Source organism: Colletotrichum costaricense (genome assembly GCF_030867565.1).
Source record: "Colletotrichum costaricense strain IMI 309622 chromosome Unknown Scaffold_9.1, whole genome shotgun sequence".
NCBI lineage: Eukaryota > Fungi > Ascomycota > Sordariomycetes > Glomerellales > Glomerellaceae > Colletotrichum > Colletotrichum costaricense.
In genome coordinates, this window is record NW_026848238.1 from 131623 (window position 1) to 156264 (window position 24642).

Genomic DNA, 24642 nt, shown 5'->3' on the forward strand with positions numbered 1-24642 from the left:
TGGTTTATCTTATCAGTAGGACTCTAACACGAGAGGAAAGGATTGACGATTTACGATTTATATTGGCCTGCTGCTCACTGACATCATTGCTGGCTTGAAATAGAATATGGAGTGGCCACGGGGTTCCGTCTCGATTCCCTGGTTTTAAAGACCGCACTCTGGCGCTTGAATATCCAAATTTTGGCACCGTATGGCCTTGAAGCTAGCTTTCCAAGTCGTAAATCTGGTCATAGACACACACAGGGATTATCGGACCTCTTCATCGCGAGACTTCCGCGAATCCAGGCAGGCTATTTCTGAAAATTGGCACAAGAGATTCCGGCACAGAACTATAGAAGGGCACATGTACGAACAAGGTAGACGATACGGACAACTGTTAGAATGACTGAAAACTACTAGGTAGCTTTATTTCGAACTAAGGTACTAATAGCTATCCGCTATTGAAGACTGGCATCTCTCAAAGTGCTACACGCGAGCGCTAGACGCCCAACTCGGACTCTCCTGCAGACACCCACCAGATGCCTATGGATTACAAGCCGATCTCTCGCAGTAGCCCGATCGATGCTCATATGCCAGTACAGGCACGTCTGTGCAGGGGTGACCTGCCTTCTTCCGGGCGCATGGCTGTCTCGCTAGTTTTCTCTCCTTATGGTTTGTGCCGCACCTGACGCAGTGGTACCGAACATAGGGTCGGGTGCACATCTTTGCGAATGTTGTCAGTGACGTTCTGGTAATGGTGATTGTGGCAGATGAAGATTGTGTTTGTTTTCGATTTTATTGCTTATGGGTTCTTGTCGAAGTTGGCAGTGATGACAGTTTGTCTTGTAGTTTGCTTGGTTGAAAGTGCGTGGTTGGAGGAGCAGATGTAATTTCTGGTTGAAGCAAAAGGAATCGACCCTTTTATATGATTTCGAAGACAGGAAGTGAATCATGCTGTCCGGCACTCGAGATATCGTGGCTTATGGTACTTGGGAAGGTGAATCAGTCAACTTCCTTCCGGACCCTTCGAACCCTGATGTGACGCCGAGTCGCTGCTTCTTCCTAAGATCTGAATCGGTCACCAGAAGGCACAGCACAATGATGCGGCCAACTGTCATTGTGATTGAAAACTGTGATTTATCTTTCACGAAACTGCTCAGTCACTAAGAGCTACCCGTTGCTTAACATTGGCATCCGTCGCTGGGCTGCCTATGAACTCGTTGGACATACAACCAGGTGCCCTCCAGACGATGACCTTGCCCATCGTTCTCGACCATATTCATGTTCATTGCCCTGCTGTATAGATTTAAATGCCTTCCGGAAGCGACCAGCCCCTAATTGCTGCTTTGCTCTGAGCTGAAGCGTCCGTCGCACTTACCGCAATAACCCCTCCTGGGATTGGCGGACAATATATCGATCGGCCCTGCACATTCTCTTCCCTCCTTCACAGCCGCGCACTCGACTTTCGTATGTAGATGCCGATGACTTCCACTCTCGTTCTCGCATTTCTCATTTCTGCACCAATATTGACTGTACTGGTAGGTGCACATTTTTAGAAAATGAATTCGGCGATGTCTTCTGGTGGTAGAATCAATTTGGCTCGGAGACTAATGTTGTTCTTGTTGATGTTGCTAGGAATTATTGTCCGTGTTGATGAGTAGAAACTGTGTCTAGCTGAGATCGCTGCTGCTTCCCGAAACCTAAACTTCAGCTCGAAACCGAAGGTGCTTTCTTTAATAGTTTACTCTCTCCAGGAGAGATCTCGGGGGTTCTTGCTTCGTCGATGGCCTGTTGACTCTGGCTCAAAGGTCGTCGTTCTTCCTTCCCCTCCGGTTCTTCTTATATAATTTTCACGGGCAAAGGATACTCACCGTATGTATCCCAAGTCTTCTTCACAGTCTCTACAATAATGATCGGGTAAGCTCAAGGCCCAAGGGCAAAAGGCAAAGCAGCAAAGGGAATGCCTGAACAGTAAAGACGTGCGCTACCTTTTGCGGAGATTCTCCTTGGTTGGTTGGGACAGCTGGTAGGTAAGATTGACCAACGTCTTCTTGTCCTGGTCCAATGAAGGGCGTACAGAATGATCAAGGTTGCTTGAACAATCCTCGAATAAACCCTCGCGATATACCACTTGATCCAAGCGAATGTATGCTTCGCATGGTAGTCAACTCGTAAGATTCTTGGCGGCCGAACAACGTGTTTGTGAACCTCTGCCCGTTTTAGGTGGTTGTGACACAGAGGGGCGGAATTGATAGCAGATGATTGAGTGCCGAGTCGGTGGCGGTGGCATCGAATTGCTGAATATAGTTTTAGTACTTAAAGGGGCGTGGCTCTGTGACCGTGGAGTCAGGGGCACTTCGTGTTACCCTCTTTAGCCCGGTAAGGTCGTGGACGGTACGTAGCAGCGTGATGAAGGCTCTCTAGTGAGAGCCCATGTGTCCAGATTATCCAAGCTGAATCGCATTGAAGCGCTGCAGTGATTGTTCGCTATGGGCTCACTTGAGATCAGGAAGATAGAACAGGTTTCTTTGCGGGCTGGGTATGTGCTAGAATTCGCAGCTTGGTGCCCATTCGTGTGTATTGCTCAATTCTCTTTGGGATCAAGTCACATGAGCGGCTGCTCGCTATTGCTCATGGACAGAAGTCACTTCACACCATGTTCTGCAATGTTTCTAAGGGAGACATACGATGTTCAAGGCCGGGACTCTCCCAAGTACGTCGAACGCGGAGCCTGACAGACGAATGATCATACCTTGTGCATGAATTGCCATCCTCAATGAGAAGACTTCACGGTCTGAGTAGCTGTTTCGTCACAGGTGATGAATGCTGTTGCGGTTCTCAAGAGACCCGATCACAGAGTCGACTTATGGTGCTTGCGTCTGAATTTCATCAGGAAATGTAGTGAGGATCGGTTTTGGGAGAGTAGACTTGGGCTTGTGTGTCACTGAGAAGACAACGCTCGGGAGAACCGTGCTTGAACGACCGACATGGTAAAGCTCAGAAGCACCTGTTTTGGATCCCATCTTGAGTATAGGTGCCGTACAGTGAAATACGCCAGATTCGCAAAGGTAGTGGTAGCCCTTCCCACAGACAACATCAGTAACTCCTTCCCTCAGTCAATCATCAACCAACCGCAATCCAGACTTCACGGTCTGGTTTCCATCGCCTTAGAAAGCCAGAGCTGCTTCCTTCCGTGAGTGAGATCTAATACTGTGGCATACATGGAAGCTGTCAATGCTCTTTACGATAGTCAGTCCGTTTTATGACGAGTTCACCGCCCCCTTAGTCCTCGTTTCCCGCATGCACTTGTCAATCATCCGTGATGATAGTTCAACTGCTTCTTTCGGAGCCCCGTCATGGCTACAGCTAGTGTGCAAGAATCTGGCCTGTTGATATTCAAGTAAATCACCAATGACGGCGAACTTTTGCTTTGCCACCCTTGCCCTTGTTCTGCTCCTCATTACGTGGTTACAAACGTGGTAGAAACTGGACCAGCGTCTTTCCGGCCGAGGTCATCCACCCAAAAGCAAAAGATTGGAGTCTCACAGATACAGGATAATACACGTCAACGTTCAAGTGCAGGGGATGTCAAGGTGGCAGGAACGTAGGTGAGGAGATTGGTGCTGCCTGTGAAATGATCCAAGACCAATCCTCAGTGCAGCCACAAATCCCGGATGGAAGCATAGGATTATACCTATCGACGAGGTTCGCACCAAGTAAAGCCGCAGGCTGACGACTGCAAGAGCGAGGCCAACATTATCAAACGTACGCCAAGAGTTTCTTCCAAGTTCAGGTGTTGAGTCCCATGTGTGAACAGTGTCCCTCAGAAGTTGTTTCCTCAGTCGCTTAGTACATCACGTGCAAGATTCTAGAGGAATCATTGCCCCCGCATTGCTCCTAAGCTGCCAGATGCTCGATAGTCCGGAGACGAGTCGTTCATCGAGACCTTCCTGGCAGGGCGATGCGTAGTCTATCGGCCGGGAACGGGATTGAAAAACGGTCCATTCCGCCGGAGCCGGCATTTCCGTCGTCCGAGTGTGCCGCGGCGCAGCAAGCTTTGAGCCAGATCTGATGTGTAAATCTGCAAAGTTCCATCAGACCACTGCAACCTTATATCTCATTATGGACCTGTGACGCCTCGGACGCCCACCAGGCGTTGGAACATGCGGGGTATAGCTGATGTACAAGAAAATGACTTTGCGGATTCCGGATCGTACGTTGAGGGGACAACGGCCAAGAACTCTCCGTGTCGCCGGGATAAGGCATCCTTGACGAAAAGCGCAAGCGTTTAGTGGACAGGACGCAGTGCTGAAAGCAACGAGAAAAAGGTTCAGCCGGGTGAACGTGATGGCTTCTCGGCTTTCTTGCGGTGGCTTATCTCATTCGGATATGCAGGATATTTGGATGACTAAACTGAGCAGGGAGACTTTGAAATTCTAGACTTTTAGATGCAACCTTGGAGCAACAGGACTTTTGTAACGCGGCTATGCAAAGTAAAAAGTAGGCTCGGCTCCCGGCTCTTATTGACGCCTCGTGATTATCGTAGCCCCCTCATCTTGGCCAAGTGAGCGGGCACTACCTACGGAATGGGCTCCGGCCGACAGCTCCGCGGGACCGGGGACGGGAGCTTTGAAAGCCCCTCACCGGTCGCAGCTTCGCGGACCGAGGAGCTGCAAGTTTTTCTTGCTCTCTTTCCGAGGGCCATTCCGTCACTGGAGTTTAAACGTGACAAAGGGATTGTGCGGGCGTCAGCTGTGTTGACAAATTCTCAGCCAAAGTGGCTCGGCGGGGCGCAAACAGCCCAGAGGACTTCAGAGGCGCAACGGGCTGGACACTTGGCGTTGAGAATCATGAGTGGCTTTGCGGGGTCAGCAGAGGACCAGGCCAAGGAGCCAAGTGTTGGTGACGGGGCTGTGGGCATGTGAAGATGAGAGGGCTCAGAGGAGAGTGAATCAGATCAAAGCTGAGATGCGATGAAATGCGGACAAATGAGATGACGAGAGTTGCGTCTGGATGACGCACTGACCGAGCGAGTGATGAGCTGTTTCCTGCTGTTCGAGAATTGGCAGACATGGCAGACGAGCTTCATCTCATTGACAAGGTCATCCCAAGAGTCTAGACCTCTTGGACGTCAAACCAAGCTTTGACCAAAGGATTCAATTTCGTCAGACTGTGTGGTCTTTGACTTTGCTAGCAGTGCCGTCCGGTCATCTTTTAGACGGCGTCCGATGTGTCCGTCTCTGATGTGTCCACGGCGCCATGCAGAGCGCCACAGTGATCCCTCCTTGACCTATTTCAAGAGAGGCGTGAGAGGATCTGATTACCGTAAGAAACAAGGTAATGTGTGTTACCTATGCAAGGCAAGGTTAGCTAACGACCGGTACTGCCGGTTTCCGTAGTAGCCTCTTTTTACATCTCAGTCAGAAGTCTCTCCCCAAGTTCCTTGGTCTCTTATTACGCATACCTACGTACTGCGTGCCCTTACACCCTCAAAAAGACTTCGGCCAAAGTCGCCCACTTCACCGAAAGTCGGGCGCCGATCAGTGAGTCCGGTGCGGAATCGGTCCCTGCAGGGCAACCCTCTCTAGTGGTCCCATTCGCGGGAATAGACGGGAACTTTGAGATGAGGCCCGTCGGCGGTAAATGAGGGAACGCAGGCGGCAGCAGCCCTGTGGGCTTCGAGGGTTTCAAGCCTCAAGAAGGTTGGTTCATGGTTGTTTGTACCTTGACTTGACAATCAAGAACTCATGAAAGTAGGTAGGGTTGAAGGAGACACCACCAAAAGACTCATCTGACATGTCTCGCACACCCAAACTTCCCGCGCCCATCCCGCACCGTCACCGTCATTTGATCCAAGGCACGCAAGTGCCGAAGAAGGTTGGGTAAGAGCGCATGTCTCAGTGTCCAAAACACAAACTAACACAGTGAACCCCTTCACCGCAGGTCATGAAGCCATTGAGAGTGTTGCCCTGGGCGAATCTGGGCCCTGGACGGGCGATGATGGCCTTATCGCTCCATATCAGCGTGGTATCGCATCATCCAGTCACACTGACACTGACTGGTCGCCAGGGAGAAACACACCCATCATCATGGCCCGTTGATAACCCACAACAAAACATTCAAAAGGTTTCAACGCTACCTTACACCTCATGCGTGCCCGGGAAGAGAGAACACTTGACCGTAGCCACTATCAATTGTCGTATCTTTCTCTCTCTCTCTCTTTCTGAGTTTCTTCGTCGCCCGGCAGATGGCCATCCCGCGGGCGCGGACGGATGCCACGGCCTTTCATCGCCTGACCACGCAGCCACGCTCGTCCACGTCGGCCAGCTGTTTTCATCCACTCAGAAACGCGAAGCTGACACCGCCATAACATCATGACAAGACCAGGGGCGCGGGAAAGTTTCTTGCAGCGCCATCCGGTGGCATCCACAATTCGAGATGCAAGGGGAGAGGGTCCTCTCTTCCATTCGCATGACACTCTTCCGCAAGGTGAATACTTGGTAGGTAAGGCATTGATAATGTAGTCACGTAGTGTAAGTCGGGCGTGCAGGTTTTATTCGTACAACACACACACACACACACTTTACGTATGTACACAACGAGGTACACAAACAGGTACCTCATCGACACGAAACTGAAAATTTGTTGACACATCGGAGAATTTCCATCATAATTTTTTCTTGTCCCTCTGGTTTAATTGTTTCCAGGGACCAATTCGACGTCACAAACGAAAACTCCTGCGTCGTAGCTCCAGTTCTTTTTTCTCGCGTAGGGCCCCTTTTTGGTTACGTGGTTCGGCCCTTTTTTTGCACATTCTTCCCGTTGAGTTCCCTTGAATCAGTGATTCGTGAGAATCGATTCGTAGCTGGAGTGCTGGAGAAAGGCCTCGTCTCCAAAAGGCCCCAAAGTAGCTCCAAGAAGCAAGGACTTCAAGGAGCAGAGAAGAAAAAATTGCTTGGTTGGACCCATTTAATGCCCAGTTCCGGACACTGCCCGGGCCAGACGGAGCTCACAGCGCAACCCTCCCGGCCCCATCGTCATTACTCATTCTAGGTCCAATTACCTCAGAAGTACTACTTTCTACAGAGTGCTATACATACTTCGTACTAGTAGCTACTCCTTAGTCTCAGAGATGTATGCGGCCATGGCTGGCTTTGTACCCTCAGCGCCCTGAGAGGTGTGCCACGAGTGTGCCCAGAGCCACACACACACACATCCCAAGTTCCCTTGGCCTGATGGGCTGGTGGTAATAACAATGTCCATGGGCGTTGGCATGAGTAAGTAAGGATCGGCCTTGTTCCGTTGGGCGCCGCCGCGGGTCTGATCGCCATCGCTCTTCAGATTTTTAGGGCGCCTCGTCTCGAACGATCTGAGCCTTAGATTGGTGATCACTGCATAGGGTTCCGGCACCCGCGGCTTATATAGTGGGCTTGGGATCCCGTTCGAACTGCTCTCTCGTCATATTCGTCGGATCCCAATTCCTGGCACGGCACTTGGCTCTTCGTCTGAACGGTTCCCCTATATTTACATCGGGCACCCATCGACACCTCACGTCAACATTAAGCACAGACACTTACAGCAACACACCTCAAAGGAGTACAAATACCAACACGACGGAACCCAGCACACACAGACGTGCTACTACCACATATCACCTTGATCTCAACTATCAACAACTAAACATTGTACTTCCATACACGCAAAGATCACATACACCTCAACACCATCCCAACATGTTTGGCCGTCAGTCACAAACTCAGTTCCCCAAGCGAAGCAGCTCAGGCTACTCGTGGCCCGAGAGCGACAGCGAAGACGATATCGTCATCAGGCCCTGCGCCACGAACGAGAAGGCCGATGCCACAGTCACCATGACCGAGTGCGTTCCGGGCCCGACGGCGGTGGAACAGACCTCTCAGTCCAGGCCTTCTCTCAGCGGCCGCCGCGCCTCCGCCGAGGATACCAACCTGCAAGAGCTTTGGGAATGCATGCTTGAGCTCCAGCAACAATATCACTGCTACAACTCGACGCGTATGGAGATTGCTGCCGATAGGGAGGACGCCATGGACATGATGCGTATGTTGACACACCCACTTTTCGCCTCTTACAAGAGCTTCCTTTCGCTAACACCTTGTTCAGCCACCAAGTATTGCATGGACATGCTCAACGACTCCATCGAGTCCCTTCCCGAAGAGGGCTGGAAGAAGCTCAGCAAGTTCCTCATCACCGACCTGGAGCACGCCCAAAAATCGCAAAAGTGGAAGTTCTGGAAGCACCTCTAGATTTGTGCACATGGACCGCTCAACTCTTGCACAAGTCTTGCATTCATCCTTTCTTTCAGCGAAGCGAAGGGCTCTCGGCTCTGATTAGAATGATACCCCCTTCTTTTTTCTCATAACAAAAGTCTCGGTTTAGGGTCAGGCGTCTCATCGGATATCTCCTGGTTCAACTACTCACACTGGGTGTGGTGGCTCTGGAGGCATTGGCGGATTTCTGTTAAATTATTTAATTCATCACGCAAATCGCATTTGACACACTTTGAAACCTTTCTCCCATCTTCATGTCTCTCGTAGTGAATTCTGCCCCTTCACTCATACGATTTCGTCATATCGTACGAGACGACATCTCATGGAATGCTCGGTGCGGGGTGTTAGAGGTCTCGGCAGAAGCTCACGGCCGCCGGCTCCGATTCCGGATCGTGAATGCCGATCGTTCGTTGGCGTGCTCACCAGTGTGACCCGACATGCATGTGCCATTACATCGCGGGGAAAACGTCAAATAGGCCGGTGAGTCAGAGCGTTTTGACATGTCGACTCAAATGTGACGCTAGCTGCGAGCTTACCCGTACTTGTCGGGTATACAGGAGGTATTTCATCACGATGTTGAAAGTGCAGTGACGTTAGTAGACTGTTAATGGGGGACCCGTTGTATCCGCAGCATGTCTTGATTCTCGAGTCAAATTGCAGAATTAGCCTTCAATAGCGCAGAGCATCACTCATGAAGATCGTCGTAAAAAAATCATTTCATTGGGCTAAACTCTCATTACAAGGTCATACAAAACAAAGCGGAAACCAAAGCAATAGTCGATCTACACAGCCGCGGCAACTTCGACAGGTCCCTGAGGAAGCCGGGCGGCGGCAATGTTGCACTGCCGGAACAACCGCACCTCATCTTCCGCAAAGGCGCCCACCACGGAGTGGATCACGCCGCGGTTGTGGAAAATGACGAAGTCGCCCTGCTCCCAGTCGTGAGCATACACGTTCTTGGGCGAGATGCCCGGCCGCTGCAGGCGGTGCACCGTCTCCCGCACCTTGGCGAGGTCCTCCACCACGGTGCCGTCCGCCAAGTGCAGCTTCCGCACCGCCGAGGGGTGGACCTGCAACGCTAGCCGGTCCGTGACGGGGTTCCGCCAGCACATGGGCAGGATCTGGATCTTTTCCTCGTCGATGGGGGGCAGGTCGTCGAGCGGGACCTCCTTGCCCTCCGAGACCATGCCCAGACCGGTGGAGCGGGACTTGGCGCTGCTCATCCACACGTAGGGATGCGGTGCGTACTCCACCTTTGTCGTGCGGACGAACTCCTGGTCCTCGGGCGAGAGGTTGTCGTACATTGCGTAACCGGACACGAAGGCTGTGGTACCAAGAGGGACCGTCATCTCTTCGTCGGTGCCGTCGTCGTAGCGGAGGGTTTGCTTGCGGCCGCCGGGCACACGAACTGCCAGGAGAGTCGTGGCGACGGGCGGTGCGAGACCGTAGAGCGCGGCATCGATGTGCCAGCGGTAGAAACGTGTGAAATCCAGGTCATCCTCATCAGGGATGGTTGTGGCGTGGAATGTGCGGTGGTGAGGGTGTCTGAGCTGGATGTTCTTCAGACCCTCGTACTCCTCGACGAAGCCATTGCCAATGACTTGGACTTGAGGCTGGTGCGGGATGGTCTTCAGGTCAGGGTGCAGAATGGAGCGCTTGGCGTCCAGGGTCTTGCCGTGACCGTAGTTCTCACCAGAGTCAGGGTCGAACTTTTGTGTAATCTCAAACTGTGCCTTGGGAGATGCATGTCCCTGGTTCTTGATTACGAGAACTTGGTGCTTGAAGAGAGCTTCACGGATGACATCAAAGTCGGCATCTGTAAATCGTCAGCCAATGGTCTGAATTTGTGAGTCTTATTACTTGAAGCTTACCAGAGGAGGTTACCGATTTCACGGGTATTCTCCCACTACTTGTACAACATCATCGCTTTCAATGCATCAAGCTCGCGTCATATCTTACCAGTGAGATTCTCAATATCAGCGTTGCTTATAGTAGCGCCAAAGTCAACATCCGAGTCCGCAGCAGGGACAATTGGCTGGACGGTTATGCGAGACGGAGTCTGTGAGATGGCCATTTTCGAGCTAGAGTTCGGAGTAATATTGGTTCTTAATTTGATAGTGCGTTGATCTTGTTTCGAATGGCAGCTGTCTTCCAACGTCTAAATTGAATTCAGGTAGCAGTCCGGTGGCCCTGAAGAGGGTTTTATATCTTGTGAAATATATTGTGGTGGAGTCGTCAACTCGGATCCCGCCGATGACCTGCGGGTGAGTTTGTTATCTGACCCGCACCGGCCCGCCCGCACTCGAGAGACTAGATGTAGAGATGGTGGGGTTTCTCGATAAGGCTGTGGCGTAGAACACCGGATTGCGCATTTCCGGTTTGTATTCTGCTGGTGTTATCGGATGAATACTCTCGATATTTGTCGACTAGTTGAAGATTCTGGATTGGGACTTTGTGCACCTATCAAGCAGTACCGTCAGCCTCTTGTTGAAAGTGATTAACATCTGGCTGCTCGCGTACCCCAATTAATAAGGTACATGACTCCATCCTTGAACCAACATCGGCTCGAAGACCCAACGCCGAACCCGCGAGTCACCCAGCCACCCCTCAATCCCACCCCTCCATCTCTTCCGCCCGCGACTCGGCCTACGGGCGCAGAATCCCGCGAATTTCTGATAGCTGTGTCCGAAATATTACAGATTCTCGCGTGGCAGCCACTCAGTGCGCACTGGTGCATTCCATCTCTTCAAAGCCCGCGGCTGGCATGGCTGCGTCGGTCTCCGCCCTTGCGCCATCCGAAGCGGACCATGTTGTCGGAAGGGAAGCGGCTAGGAGAGTGTTCTCAATGCTCCAGCGTGTTGTCTCTGCGAGAGGCCGACTGCAGATCTGGAGACTATGCATCCGTGGCAGTGACAACCTGTAGCCGTCCTCTGTTGTTGGCAAACGAAAGCAAGCCAGGACATGACCGTAACGGTATCGTTGCGTCTGAAATATAAGTCGATGGCGTAGTTGGCTACTCAATGCTTCTTGACCTTATCCATCCATTCCTTGGAAGCCTTTGTGCCGTCGTGAGCTTTTCGGAAAAGTCCTCGCTCCCACTCATCCAGGCCGCGGAGGAACTCCTCACCGGAGCCTCCAACACCATCATCACCTCCTTTTCGGGCGTGCAATGCGATCTCAGACGCGCGCGCTATGAACGTCTTTCGCATGGTGTCGCTAAGGTCGCGCTCGTCGAAGAGATCCAGGATGCGAGTGCCGAGTCCGTAGAAGTGGGCGCTCTGGTCTCTAACCGGCACTGAGCGCGCGTCGGCCTTGAGTGCTTGTACGACTTGATTCGAGAGTGAGGGAGGAAGGTTCAAGGTGACGGGCGCCTTGGAGTCGTCGCCGGTGCCTGCATTGGCAAGGGCAAGCATCTCGGCGAGCCAGAGAGGGAGGCTGACGTTGGTTCCTGCCTTTAAAGCATGCGAGGGATTGTTGTCGAGGTATCCGAGGTCGGCAACATCGAGTTCGAATTTGCAGGGGACTTTCTAGGCTGTTGTTAGCTTTGGTCATCGATTATGCCAAGCGTGAAGGTAATGGCATGAGGAGAGGGGCATGATATAGGGAATCACTGCATACCTCGGCATCTGTGAGAATGGAATCAATGTCGTAGTAAGACATGTTGACTTCTTTGACAAGATCCTCGCTTCGTTTGACTGGGTGTTCACAACTGGGATATGAGATCGAACCTGGGAGGGGGCCTGCTGGTGAAGCTTGACGCGTCTGGCGATGCAGCAGACGCGGTTCTTGGAGCCCAGCCACACATGACCCCTCCATGTCTGTCACTTCCCAGCCACATTCCCTAGGTGAGGCTATGGCTGTGTATGCATGAGTAAGGCGGAGGCAGAAGAGCACCCAATGAGACGTGATGGATTACCTAAGAGTGTACCAGAAGCTCCATGGAAGCTGGAGGTGACAGCTCTCCACTTTTAGTGGATGACGACATTTCTCCACGTCTCTCATTCGCTGAAAGCTTGGTTAGGTGATTAAGTACCTAAAGCAGTAGACGGGGGAACCGCTGGAGGAAGACGGGGAGAAGCGCAAAAGCGCTGAAGAGCGAGCCCGGCCAACAACAGCTCGGTAGCCGTAGCCCAGAGGCAGCTTTTCTGGAGATCCGAGCTCCCTCACGTAATAGCCGACCGAACCTCCCGCAATTGACATCATTCTGAGATTTGCACCAGCATTTGTCAACCCGCCAATCCAACGTCAAAAGGTACTTTTACGCCCTTACTGCCTCGCTCCTTTGGTCTTTAGCATCTCAGAAAACTTGATCAAAATCATTGACACTAATCAAAAGACATAGAATACGCAAAATGTCGTCCACTCTCCTCCGTACCGCGCCCGTCCTCCGCACAGCTCTGCGAGCTGGTGCCGCTAAGCCTGCTGCTGCTGCTTTGGCCAGCACCAGCTTCGTTCGCGGCAAGGCTACTCTGCCCGACATCTCTTGTAGGTAACGCCGTTATTGTCATCGTATTCGTTGCGAGGATACAGACGCGCTAATGCCTCCTCCTACGCAGATGACTACGGCGCCCTCGAGCCCTACATCTCGGCCCAGATCATGGAGCTTCACCACTCCAAGCACCACCAGACCTATGTCAACGGCCTCAACACCGCTCTTGAGACCGTCGAAGATGCCAACGCCAAGGGCGACTACGCCAAGGCTGCTGCTCAAGCTCCCTTGATCAACTTCCACGGCGGTGGCCACGTCAACCATTCTCTCTTCTGGGAGAACCTTGCCCCTGCCAGCAGAGATGGCGGTGGTGAGCCCGACGGCAAACTGGCTGTACGAGACCTCTTCGAAACAAGTCCACACTCTGCGTTGAGAAGATACTGACACGTTCCACAGCAAGCCATCGAGGAGGACTTTGGCTCCTTCGACACCCTGCGCAAGCAGATCAACACCTCCCTGGCCGGAATCCAGGGTAGCGGTTGGGCCTGGCTGGTCAAGGACAAGACCAGCGGCACCCTCGGCGTCGTCACTCGCGCGAACCAGGACCCCGTCACCGGCAACCTCGAGCCTCTTCTCGGCATCGATGCTTGGGAGCACGCCTACTACCTGCAGTACCAGAACCGCAAGGCCGAGTACTTTGACGCCATCTGGAACGTTGTCAACTGGAAGACTGTAGCCAAGCGCTTCGAGAAATAAGCAAACAAGGGACACATGTACGATATGCAACTGTTGATACCTAACAAAAATTTACCGCGTTTGACCAATGCCAGCCTGTTGGACGACAACGTGCCAGGCTGTGACAGCCATCTCAACCTCAAACGTTAGACATTCTAGGATGAAATTGACAAATTTTGTAACTATGGTACTAATGGCAGCACTACGGCCTTGACCGACAGAAACAAGTCCCAAACTCCTCGCTCTATTCAACAATGGTTCGACGCCATCTCATGGTATTGGGAGGAACCCCATATCTGCCCACTTGCTGCCATCAAAGTGGACGTGCTTCAGCTGCCGGTTCGCTTGGAAGAAGCAATGACTGAGGTCATGCGATGCTTCCAGAGGCACCTCCGGAATCTTTGCCGACGCAGCTGTGACGCAGGCGATATGTGTTGGATTGTCAGCACCATCGAAGACGGAATCCGACTCTGGCCCTTTCCACCCTGTCGTGTCGTCCTCATACACGTAGGATATCTTGCCAGTCTTGGAGTCCTGGTACAGGACCCATGTGTTGAGGGCCTCTGATTTTTGGCCGCTAGAATCAAGCCGAGCTACCGCGAAGCCAGCCATGGTAAAGTTCGAGTCGACAGTCACCGGTAGCTGGCCCGTCGAGGTGAGCTGCTGGCCACCAGATGATCGATCATAGTTTTGTAGATGACCGTCGGTGCTACGGTATATGATGCGTGCGCTTGATGCGGATGTCAGGTCTCCAGCTGAGTGGATTACTTCTCGAGGAAGAATCACCAGTCCCGAGCCCGGAGACGCCGTGACCCCAACTATCTTGGGCTCTTGGAACCTGGGCGACTTGTAATCGAAAAAAACCTCCATGACGTCTCCGTTGCTTGCCTGGATAATGGTGGACGGCCAGTATGATGCCATCTGTGTTCCCGTGTTGCTGATGGTGTAACCTGCCTCATTGACGCTGTCTGTCAGGCCCCCTCTCGAGAAACCTTCACGCCAATTGACGCCGAGAATCTTGTCTGGCGATCCAAGATAGAACACTTCGGACTGCGGGATTACAGGCAAGGGCTTCACAAGACGTCTTTAGTGAAAGGTCCACCGACGAAGAAAGGGTAAATACGAACCTCATCGGGCTTGGTCCATAGCTGACCGGCGCCGAAAGGAGAGCCCACTTTGGGGGCCGCCCCAGCTTCCATCGGGGGAGTCCAGGCTTGATAGATGGTCATGTATTGAGACCGTCTCAATGAACCGTCTGCGCCCTGGAAGAAGACTTGCAGGGTGATGTCGGAACCGTATCGCCATCCGACAGCAGATACAGCCGAGTTCTGCATAATCTTAGTAGCGCTCGTCGATGGCGCATCGCCGTTTACCGATCCCGGACCACCCGTTTGTGATTGTGCGCTCCGGTTCACCGTCACCCTCCATGCAGCCACGCCGCCGATGACACCTCCAAGAATCAAAACGACTAGAGCCACCGTGATTGCGATACACCACGGGAATCGCCGACCCGGCCGCTGATCCTCCTGTCCTCCAACATGGCTTCCAGGGGCTTGCGAGGAGTAGCCATTGTCCAACGTCTTGTGCTCACTGTATCCCGAGCCGTTTTGTGAGGAAGATTGCCAGTGACTTGCTCCATTGGCGATAGCTATAGGAGTGTTGTCGTAGTGTGTGCTTACTTCAAGCCCTGGTTGAACAGCCTCGGCTGGACGGTTCATGGTGAGCGGCTTGTGAGGGAGGAGTTTCCTTTGTTCCAGTTCAAAACGAGCGTAGGGGAGTACGAGATGTCAAAAACACCAAAGTTCCAAGAGTTCAAGAGAACGAGCGAGAGTGCTTCGTGGGTCTCTTGCCGTATGTATATCTGGGCTCACATCCGACCCCACGCTAAGGCGAGGCTTTTACTCACTTCGCTTCGTCTTGTTTCAATACTTTCCAAATCTACGGGAGACCATCCAAGGGCTCTAAAGTCTCGTGTCCTTCTTACCCACTCTGGAGGCTACCTACTTTGAGGACCGAATCGGCCCCCAGGTTCGACGTCAGAACACGAGCCAAGATCTGCGACTGTGCCTTCTCGCCCGCTGGAGGAGCAATGCCAGGTGACCGCCGACATCGAGATGCCCACTGCTCCATTGATGTCCAAGGTGGCCTCGTCAGAATTTTCCCCTGTCCAATGATACGGTCTCTATTGACGCGTAGGATTCTCAAGTTCACCTCAGACTGGAAGACCGACATAAATTTGGCAATCATCAGGCTCCATACGCTCTACGAGACTTGGAAGACGTTGACGCCAAGGAGGCGGCACAGCAGGGTCTCTAATTGCGGCCTATGGTATCCTGCAGCTAATAGGGCTGGGCTGACTGATGTGACGATTCATAACGCAGAGCTTCATGCACTGCCAGACGTCGGCTGCACTGGAAATACCAAAGTCCCTTGCCAGCGTGCCATCGCTTTGCTGGTCTTGATGAAGGAGAGCATGGACAGGGACTTGAAGCGCCAGACTGGGAGCCTGGCTAATTGGCCGACAGGCAACGAGCTGACAACACTAAATTAACCTTGTTTGTGACTGAGAACGGGTCTGAGACTGGATGATGATTCGTGGGTTCGCTTTTGGGGGTTAATTCTCCAGTCCCATGAATGATTGAGGCCAATTACTGCATGCTGCTCTGCCTGGTGTTGCAACCTTGGATCCCAGACTCCAGTTTCCCGGGATTGCGCCCTTTGTTAAACAAGCTGGCCTTGTACGACACTAGAGAAAGCTTCGCTTGACTTCATCGTTGACCGCGGTGATTGCTGGACGGCGAAACTCGCGGTTCTGTCATCTCTCTGTCAAAAAGAAAAAAAAATAGTTTAAATGCACGAGAACCGCATCTCGGGTCGATCGGCACAGGATTGGTCCAAAGGACTTTTAGTTCGCATCAGATTGCTCCTCACGTGTGCGTATTAGGCAGAACCAAATGGTTCGCGAGTCCGCCACGTTTAGGCTTCATCGAGATTAAAATGAACGGAAAAAGCTACTCTAAATTATCGAATCTTAATATTTAAACATCAAGATAACATACCGCTCATATATTGTTCCGTCCAACTCGTTTCACTTGCCTGTATTCCGTCGTGAGAAGTAATCTTGCCTTCATAATGCCCCTCTGCGACCTTTGCAAATCCATCCCATGGGAGGATCTCCCTCCCTTTCCGAATGAAAATTTCATGAAGACTTTAAGCGGCTACCCACGCTTTCATCACTTGGTATTGAAGAGTCAACTGATTGAGAAAGACACGCCCATCAAAAGATTCGGCGTCCAGTACCATGCAAGCCTCCAGAGTCTCCGCCAAGCTGCCTCTGGCGGTTGCGAACTCTGTCGGATCATCGAGAGAGAAGCCGATGCACTGATTGAGGAGATCGCAGGCCTTCCCCAGCCGAGACGCGGTCTGATGCAGACCGAGCCCAGCTGGGATATGTGGCTGACGAAGCGATCAGAGTCTGAAATATCCGGCGATGGGTTCTGGGTGGTGAATAGAAGCTCGTGGGGGAGCGACAAGTGGCTCGTCCCGATTGCGTCCATCGGCTTCAGTTCGGATGAAGGTGAGTTTCTCTCCACTGCCTACTCAACTTCAACTTCTTGATATTAATGCTCATCTGTGACTTAGATGATCCTCGCACCACCGGTTCTTCTGGTCGCGTGTTGAGAGAAGTTCCAGACGAGGCGACACTCCGTCGAGCTGTTGACTGGCTTGAGAAGTGCAACGAACATGATTATTGTAGTACTCGCGGGATGTCACCTCTACCAAGTCGTGTACTTGACGTTGGAACACTGGAGTCCGGTCCCGCCATCAAACTCATCGAGCCAGGTGCTGATCTCCGCGATCGATACATTACTCTAAGCTACTGCTGGGGTCAAGGATCGAAGCAATTCACTACAACAAACGAAACAATGCAAGCACGAAAGGAGGGTTTCTTGCTGGACTCCTTACCACAGACCCTTCAGGATGCAGTCTTCATTACTCGAAAACTCGGAGTTCAGTATCTCTGGATCGACAGTCTCTGCATCTGCCAGGATGATCTCAAAGACTGGGAGCGAGAGTCGGGTCAAATGGCTGCAGTCTACTCTAATTCCTACCTCACTCTTGCGGCCACAAAGTCTTCTGACATTAGTGGAGGCCTCCTCTCGCCTCGGAAGAAAAGGACATACTTCCAGCTTCCTCGGGCAAGTTCCAGCAACGAAGACACATTCATCCTTGCGTCTGTTCTACCTCTCCACAAAGAAATCATCCATGAGTACCACTTGCAAATGAGGGAGGAGCCTCTGACAAGAAGAGCCTGGGGCTTCCAAGAGCGTGTTCTTGCCCGAAGAATACTACACTTTGGAAGCGAACAAATGTACTGGGAATGTCTCGAGGGATTCCACGCCGAAGAAGGACTCAAACTCCCACGCCGACTACCCTGTGTCAATCCCGACCCAGAAGTAATTGCCCATGTGGAGAAGCGCGCCGAGGAGCAGGCAGAGCTTCACAAAGACTTCAACCGCTCCACACCCTCTCTCAAGGCCTGGTCTCACCTCTTGCGCGAGTACGGACCTAGGGAGCTAACAAACCCTGCTGATAAACTGCCTGCATTCTCCGGTGTGGCGAAGACCTTCAGCAGGATACTCGACGACGAGTATCTAGCAGGACTGTGGCGAGGTTCCTTAATCGAGGGGTTGTGTTGGCAGCCACTGAGCTGCCAGCCTGCTTCGGGGGGCTACCGCGCTCCGTCGTGGTCATGGGCCTCTGTCGATGGTACTCCTGCGACGGGGTTCTTGGGTGAGAGTGTACCTCATGCAGAGATCATTGAGGCAAAGGTCGAGATTGACGGCGAAAATCCATTTGGTCGTGTCAAAGACGGCTGGATTAAGCTCGAAGCTCCGCTTGTGAAGATGGTCGTGTCCGACAACAAAGGCCCGACAGGACACATACTTCTGAGGACCGAGAAGGGCGCGACTGACTTCTACGCAATGCTAGATACGATTGACCGGGACTATGCTGCTAGCGGAAGTCTCCTCAATTCAGTGGAGTTGAGTGCTGTCGTTCTGGCCTTCACCTACGGCACTCCTTTCAAGGCAGATCCCGAGCGGAAGGATCCATGTGCTCATGCACTACTTGTGGTCCCTTCGGAGGATCGACCTGGTTGTATGAGGAGAATTGGGATGCTCGTCCAGGACGGAGCAACATTTGGGGCGGACCTACTGGCTTCTGCAAAGTCTGTTGTCACCTTGGTATGATTTGCTTGAGAAAAGTGAAGAGGGTAACAAATTGCAGGGTATCATCAATATATTTTCAGCCTGTACGCCATGCTGTTCTGCTAGATCGTATCGACTACGTGGCAAAGGCTACGTAGTTAAGCTAGGTTTCCACATGTTGAAAAACTGCTATGGAGATGTTAAGAAGTGCGCCTGGGTGTCTGGTCTTGCCGGCATTGAGTGCAACACGCTGATCTCCACCGTTTTGTTGATCCCTCCCAGCGACGTCGGTTCAATTCCGTCGAGCCTGATGTTGGATCTGGACGAGCTAGCGCTGATGATGTTTTCCTGAGAGCTTGTCCGCCTGCCACCGCGAACCTCGACTAGTCTCTCGCTGTGTTGTGTGGCAGCATACCAATCATTCTGTTTCTGATACGATGCAAATCCTCGGATAGGCAATCGACTTGGCTGTGTAGGGTGATAGACCTGTGTCGTGAAGACGAGTTTAGATGCCAGGATGTCAATGCTACACAGGTAATATTAGACAGCAGCACTATGCAACACGTGGGAGTATAGGGGTGTAACTCACAACATGACTACAGGGAATAGGCACTCAAGTGTATAAGCGAAGCGGTCAACCTGACTTGCCGCGTTTGTAGCACTCTGAGCAGCAATTTGAAAAGAATATGTGACGGCTCTCATTGTTCCAACCAAAGCCAGCGTCGCAAGCCGGACTTCAGTGCTTCGCATTAGATATTTGAACAGACCTCCCTTCAATGCTGCTCTCAACGATGTCGACTTGACCTCGGCGAACGTCTTGAGCAAGAAAAAGGAGCTGATACACTCGAGCGAAGCTATGAGAACAAAGTAGCCGATGTGTAGGTTGTTGACGGTGCTCTGCAGGTTCGTGTTGCCTCTTAAGATAAATTTGGCACGCGAGACGGCGATCATGATGCGTAATGATATGATTGAGAGAACCATGATCCAGAACAAGCTGTTGAAGATCTTCCAGCCCAAGTCCTTTAAGATTCTTCGGAGAAGAACGTAACTGTAGAACGATAAACCGACTTCCTGAATCTATATGCAATGTTAACATAAAGTACGCGGAACACCTTTGATTTCTAATCTCACCATCCAGAAGATATCACCAAACACCGACGCCGCTGCTTTGCTCTTGAGGGAATACGTCTCATCGTAGAATGCGTAGTAGCAGAGTCCGTTCGCGATAGCGCCAGCAGCTGACGATACGATTGGCACCGCGGTTATCTGGGAGAAGGTTGTGATCCCGGCGATGAGGAAGCCAAGCATAACGTTGGTGGCACCGATGGTACTCAAAATCGACCAGCTTAGCTCGAAATACACCGGAAGGAGCGGCGTCGACATGTTGGCGCAACTTGAGCAACTAGATATTTACTCAACTGTCGCATGGCCGTTGGATGTGAGAGATGACTTGAGCATCGTCTGTCGCGAACGCTCTACGACCAGTCTCGCGCTTAATACTCTCTGCCTGGCAAACCTAGTGGCATCGACCGGCGTTCAACTCACAGGGCGACTTGGTACTTTTCGGCGGCAGGGTGTCAGAAGCATGCAGTCTGGAACTCTGCCTTGCGAATCGCTCGGCACAAGGCGAATCATTTCGCAATCCGGCAGGTTTTGGTGATGTTAGGAGCGTTCGGAACGTGTATATATCATGGTCTACCCTTGTCGCAAACCAATGTGGCCGAAGTTTTTTGTCAAATCTGAGGATGATGGGCTTGGCCTCTGCTTCAATCCTCATAGTTTCCAGGGTTCAACATCGGAAATATGCACGGAAGGTGCACCTATTTCCAACACGGTTCTTCGTAAACATGGGACAATGCCCTGTGCTTCAAATCTTAGGAAGAAGGCTGCTCAATTCTCGTTCTGGTGTTCCCCAAGGCTTACCTACCTATTGTGTGCCTCTTGTCCTCTTCAGTGATGAAGTTGGCATACGGTCCCACTTTGTCTGCCTTTGAAGAGTTGCGGAATTTGTCGTGGCACAGCGGCTGCGACCCGACGAACCCGTGAGTGCGACTGGCTGCCGATTCCCCGACCAGAGTTGAGCTTTAAAGTTCGAGGCACAACACCTCGGACTCCCCAGAAAGCTTAGAGCACCTCATTACCATGTTCAAACCCCGCTTCTCTCCAAAATGTTTTTGGATCGAGCCTGAAGGGAGGGAAGCACCCTGTCCAAAGATCAGGGACTACTGCACGTGTTCAATCCGTTCACTAGGCCCAAGGCCGATGTCGACCGAGAGGTAGGAATACGTTGGTGGCGATTTTGAATCCTGCTAGGTTTCCGTCAAGAGCACTGCGGCACGATGCAGACGGGTCTCAGCAGAGAAATCTGAGACGGGCGAGACCATGATGATGGGGAAATGCCAAGAAGACGACGGGCTTCAGGCCAAAAAGTTCATGTCAGGGACACTCGGAAATGACTCCAATGACCATACCAGACTTCTGGCAGGCCATCGAGTCCCAGCAGCTCCAGAGCTGACCATCATGTTCAATTCTATATGTATGAGAGACAACTTGGAGCTTCTTCGACAGTGTACGCCAGTGTACGTGAACATGACCTACGAATTGGCTAAGCATCATTAGGAGATGAGATTGCGACGGGAACTGATGAATGCTCCTCATTATCATCAACGATTAAACGGATGAATAAGAATAATAGTGCGTTCTCACATAGCATGTGACGAGAAGCCTGAGTCGTGAAGAGACAGAAAGTATATCAACATAGTACGGTGAGTTTGTCACTGGCATTTGAAGTGAAGTTGGAGGCAGCGCCTCACAACAGCCTTCAAGAATGGTCAATGCTAGGTCCAGCAACCACCACAAACTCAGAATACTATGATCTTCTTCAAGATGGCGATACATCGTATCAGCCAGTCAAGAGAAGGCGCTACGGGACACGAGGAAACGTTATTACAGCAGCTAGATCAAAGCTTACCGGGGACTTTCCACGACGGCTGTTTCTACTCGCTAGGAAGAACTCTCTTTTCAAATCAGCAGGTAGAGAGACGTCATGTTTCTGATTTCGTTCATCTATTTGTCTCACAGACAACGACGATTGACATATTTATTCCTGCCAAATTCAGTAGCTTATTGAGCGTCAAATACATGTACCAGTAATGGCCTACTAAGCTCACGTACGTAGGGTATCTTGTTCTCATCCCTCCCTCGAGTGATCGCCTGATCAAACAGCCTTTTTTCTACCTTGTCCCGAACGCCTTTTCCATGTAATTTTACCTGTCCCTGATACATCCTGACCGCGACTTCCTCCATCCGGAACCATACCCTCGCGCACTGGGCGGTGATGTCGTCAAGACCGGAGAAGCTCTTAGCTGTGTTCTGCGCCCATCGAGGGGACTCCTTGTTCCGCATCCACGTCGAACATCTTCCAGTCGACGTATGATTCCCCTTCATTCGTACCGTTTGGACATGGTAGGTTATCCATTTGCATCCCTCCTCCGCCAGACGCCGGTGCCGAAGCGCCCCCGGCCATGCTCGATGATACCAAGTTTTGGGCCGCGCCAGAAATGTACTCCTCGATAAAAGAGCACCCACAGCTACCGTGTTGAAGCACCATGGTCTTCAACATGAGGATCTCGCCTCGGAGCAACGCAGCCTCGTCGTTGAGGTTCTTGTTGATGTTTTCGGCCATCGCCTCCTGGGTCTGTAGCTCCTCGACTCCCTTTTGCTTCTTCTTTCTGCACTTGTAAGCTGCCTCCCGATTCCGTGCTCGGATCTTGTTCTTCTTGGCTTCGGCGCCGCTGCGTTTGTCACCTGTGCCGATGGCGCCGCTCGTTGATGTGTTTGAGGCTCGTCGGGTGCTGCCTTTCTGCCGTGCTTCTGCACCTGTCTTTGGTGCGACAACATCTAGTCCATCATCCTCGGAAATCCTCGGTCGCCCCCTGCGTCGCTTTGGAGATTCTATCGCCTCGATTGGTAAAGATGGTTTCGTTTCACTTGCGGAATCGAAAACCAGAGGATCAATCGGTGGGAGTTTCGGTGGATTTGTGTTATTATGTGGTGAGATGACGGAGCTTATTGGTGACGCTAATCCTTCTGCCTGATTGCTGGCAGGAGAATTTTGCCATGAATGAGGACCTTGCCCTTGTGTTGAGGCCGAAGACCGGCGGTCTACTTCAAAAGGAGGATTCGCGGCTGGAACCTGGGACGAGGCGAAAGTCGCTTGTAGATCATTGCTGCCGAATGTCTGTTGTGAATGTTGCTGCTGGTGCTGCTGCTCTGTTTGTGATTGAGGTTGCTCGAAGTCACTTATAGTCTGGTCTACATGTTCAAGTTAGGATACAGCCTGAAATTGAGGAATATTTAATGGATAACCCACTTTGTTGAGGTATGCTTACACTGCTGCCGGAGAATGCCATCTCGAGCTCTCTTTTCGCTGCGATGCGACTCTTACAGGGGACGGCAGGGGGAGAACAGGGTTGTCTCGACTGGCTAGGCTAGCCTTGGCTGGAGACGAAAGCTTAAGCAAGCAATGGTGGTATCACGAAGGTAATTCTTGGTGTTACTGATTAATTGTGCGTATTAGATGGACGATAAGCCTGTCTTTGGCGAAGAACAATAACGATTTGAAGAAAGTCGAAAGTGGCTAGAAACGAGAAACACACACACGTACCGCGTCAAGGGGTTCGTGACGAGGTCCTACGATCCTTTTAAAGGAACACAGCACTAATTCGCGGAAGACGAGGTGGGGGGGCAAAGAGTCTGTGGTCTTGTCCCTGGGCCCGATTAGGACAAGCACCTCATGGCACGGCGGCACCAAGGCAAGACACGGCAAGCCAAGAAGAGGGATCCTGTACGGTGGAACCAGTGCCCGTAATAAGATCAGCGTACCGCAGTTCGGGTAAGCTGTGCTTCTTGAGAAGCTCATGGACTAATCAGCGGGGTGGCTTCGGCCGAGCTCAACAAGGTCGAAGAGGGGCCTTGACTCCCGTGAGCCTTGACTTTTGAGGCCTTGTCACATAACAGCTGCCGAGGTGCGGGATGCAAAGAGTGTTTGCCACTATGAGAGTAAGTAGCGTCTACGCAGTAGGTAGTGTGCAGATTCCCGTCCCTCCTGGCTTGGCTTGGCTCGGCTATACCAACATAATGCTAGCACGAAGGGAAGCGGCTTCAACGAACCCTAGGTGCCTATGTGTTGGCCAAGAACGATGGGGTAGAGAAAATAAGGGGAGGTGTTTGCGATGTCAACATGTACGATGACGGAGAGGCACTATCCTACACGGTTTCCGTAACCTGCTTTCGTTGGTAAGGCAGGGGGGCGCGGGAGCTTTCCTCCGGGCTCGTAGTGGTACGAGCCGAATCTCAGCTCACGGAGTTGTTTCCGTAGAGAAGTGAACCAATAGACATGTCTCAATGGCTAGCTTTCGATCAGAGGCATGCCGGGTCGACCAGGAACTGCTTACTTGTGCTTGGCTAGTTGGGCCCTTGTAATCCACTAATTAAGATGGAATCTCCCTCTTGTCCATGCTCGATCATTCCCGTGGCATACCCACTGTGCCACTTTGATCTACCATCCCGAGTGTCCGAGGTATGCCATTGGATAATTACCAGAGGAAGCAAATCGGAAATGTGGCTTGCCTTGAAGTGGCGAACCTGCAAGGAGGAGTGTGCCAGTGTGCCTCGGAGCCCCGGCTTGGACGCGACGACGAGCCACAGTTTCGACCCCGCGAGGCAGGTCAAACAGGCTTTCATCTTACATGTGCCGTCGCAGCCACGAGCTGGTGAGCGTCAAATGGCCCTTGAAATCTCTGGGCTGTTGGCGATTCTCCACCACCGCGTCATCACTGGGTTGCTTCATTGAGATGCCTTTCGTTGGAAGACGGGAGTTCTTCTTCGCGGCCCAATCCTGACGGTTCCTAGGTCAATCGAATTGTCAGTTACGATTCGAGTTCTGGAATCCTGGGACTGCATCGTCCTATCTTTGCGGCTTGCC

At 52.0% G+C, this 24642-nt stretch overlaps 11 protein-coding genes across 11 annotated transcripts; 4 read left to right on the forward strand and 7 right to left on the reverse strand.

The window, feature by feature from the left end:
- Positions 1-6351: 6351 nt before the first annotated feature.
- Positions 6352-6633, reverse strand: CCOS01_08857 (uncharacterized protein; the record flags this gene model as incomplete). Its single annotated transcript, XM_060457017.1, has 1 exon — positions 6352-6633. The coding sequence occupies one exon, from the start codon at positions 6631-6633 to the stop codon at positions 6352-6354; it is 282 nt and encodes a 93-aa protein (XP_060311717.1).
- Positions 6634-7712: 1079 nt separating this feature from the next.
- Positions 7713-8258, forward strand: CCOS01_08858 (uncharacterized protein; the record flags this gene model as incomplete). The annotated part of the gene is made up of 2 exons (XM_060457018.1): positions 7713-8052; positions 8116-8258. The coding sequence occupies 2 exons, from the start codon at positions 7713-7715 to the stop codon at positions 8256-8258; spliced, it is 483 nt and encodes a 160-aa protein (XP_060311718.1).
- Positions 8259-9064: 806 nt separating this feature from the next.
- Positions 9065-10356, reverse strand: CCOS01_08859 (TfdA family Taurine catabolism dioxygenase TauD; the record flags this gene model as incomplete). Its single annotated transcript, XM_060457019.1, has 2 exons — positions 9065-10098; positions 10242-10356. 2 exons carry the CDS (start codon positions 10354-10356, stop codon positions 9065-9067), a joined length of 1149 nt encoding a protein of 382 aa, XP_060311719.1.
- Positions 10357-11299: 943 nt separating this feature from the next.
- Positions 11300-11942, reverse strand: CCOS01_08860 (DNA replication complex GINS protein psf-3; the record flags this gene model as incomplete). The annotated part of the gene is made up of 2 exons (XM_060457020.1): positions 11300-11809; positions 11901-11942. The coding sequence occupies 2 exons, from the start codon at positions 11940-11942 to the stop codon at positions 11300-11302; spliced, it is 552 nt and encodes a 183-aa protein (XP_060311720.1).
- Positions 11943-12634: 692 nt separating this feature from the next.
- Positions 12635-13467, forward strand: CCOS01_08861 (iron/manganese superoxide dismutase; the record flags this gene model as incomplete). Its single annotated transcript, XM_060457021.1, has 3 exons — positions 12635-12767; positions 12839-13104; positions 13168-13467. 3 exons carry the CDS (start codon positions 12635-12637, stop codon positions 13465-13467), a joined length of 699 nt encoding a protein of 232 aa, XP_060311721.1.
- A 249-nt stretch (positions 13468-13716) lies between these two features.
- CCOS01_08862 (uncharacterized protein) lies at positions 13717-15164 on the reverse strand (the record flags this gene model as incomplete). Its single annotated transcript, XM_060457022.1, has 2 exons — positions 13717-14517; positions 14574-15164. The coding sequence occupies 2 exons, from the start codon at positions 15162-15164 to the stop codon at positions 13717-13719; spliced, it is 1392 nt and encodes a 463-aa protein (XP_060311722.1).
- Positions 15165-15535: 371 nt separating this feature from the next.
- Positions 15536-15960, forward strand: CCOS01_08863 (uncharacterized protein; the record flags this gene model as incomplete). Its single annotated transcript, XM_060457023.1, has 2 exons — positions 15536-15781; positions 15823-15960. The coding sequence occupies 2 exons, from the start codon at positions 15536-15538 to the stop codon at positions 15958-15960; spliced, it is 384 nt and encodes a 127-aa protein (XP_060311723.1).
- Positions 15961-16578: 618 nt separating this feature from the next.
- Positions 16579-18698, forward strand: CCOS01_08864 (HET domain-containing protein; the record flags this gene model as incomplete). Its single annotated transcript, XM_060457024.1, has 2 exons — positions 16579-17023; positions 17089-18698. The coding sequence occupies 2 exons, from the start codon at positions 16579-16581 to the stop codon at positions 18696-18698; spliced, it is 2055 nt and encodes a 684-aa protein (XP_060311724.1).
- A 147-nt stretch (positions 18699-18845) lies between these two features.
- On the reverse strand, positions 18846-20039 carry CCOS01_08865 (uncharacterized protein; the record flags this gene model as incomplete). The annotated part of the gene is made up of 3 exons (XM_060457025.1): positions 18846-19182; positions 19246-19733; positions 19788-20039. 3 exons carry the CDS (start codon positions 20037-20039, stop codon positions 18846-18848), a joined length of 1077 nt encoding a protein of 358 aa, XP_060311725.1.
- A 1978-nt stretch (positions 20040-22017) lies between these two features.
- CCOS01_08866 (bZIP transcription factor) lies at positions 22018-23068 on the reverse strand (the record flags this gene model as incomplete). Its single annotated transcript, XM_060457026.1, has 2 exons — positions 22018-22970; positions 23029-23068. The coding sequence occupies 2 exons, from the start codon at positions 23066-23068 to the stop codon at positions 22018-22020; spliced, it is 993 nt and encodes a 330-aa protein (XP_060311726.1).
- Positions 23069-24122: 1054 nt separating this feature from the next.
- CCOS01_08867 (uncharacterized protein) lies at positions 24123-24401 on the reverse strand (the record flags this gene model as incomplete). Its single annotated transcript, XM_060457027.1, has 1 exon — positions 24123-24401. The coding sequence occupies one exon, from the start codon at positions 24399-24401 to the stop codon at positions 24123-24125; it is 279 nt and encodes a 92-aa protein (XP_060311727.1).
- Positions 24402-24642: the final 241 nt, after the last annotated feature.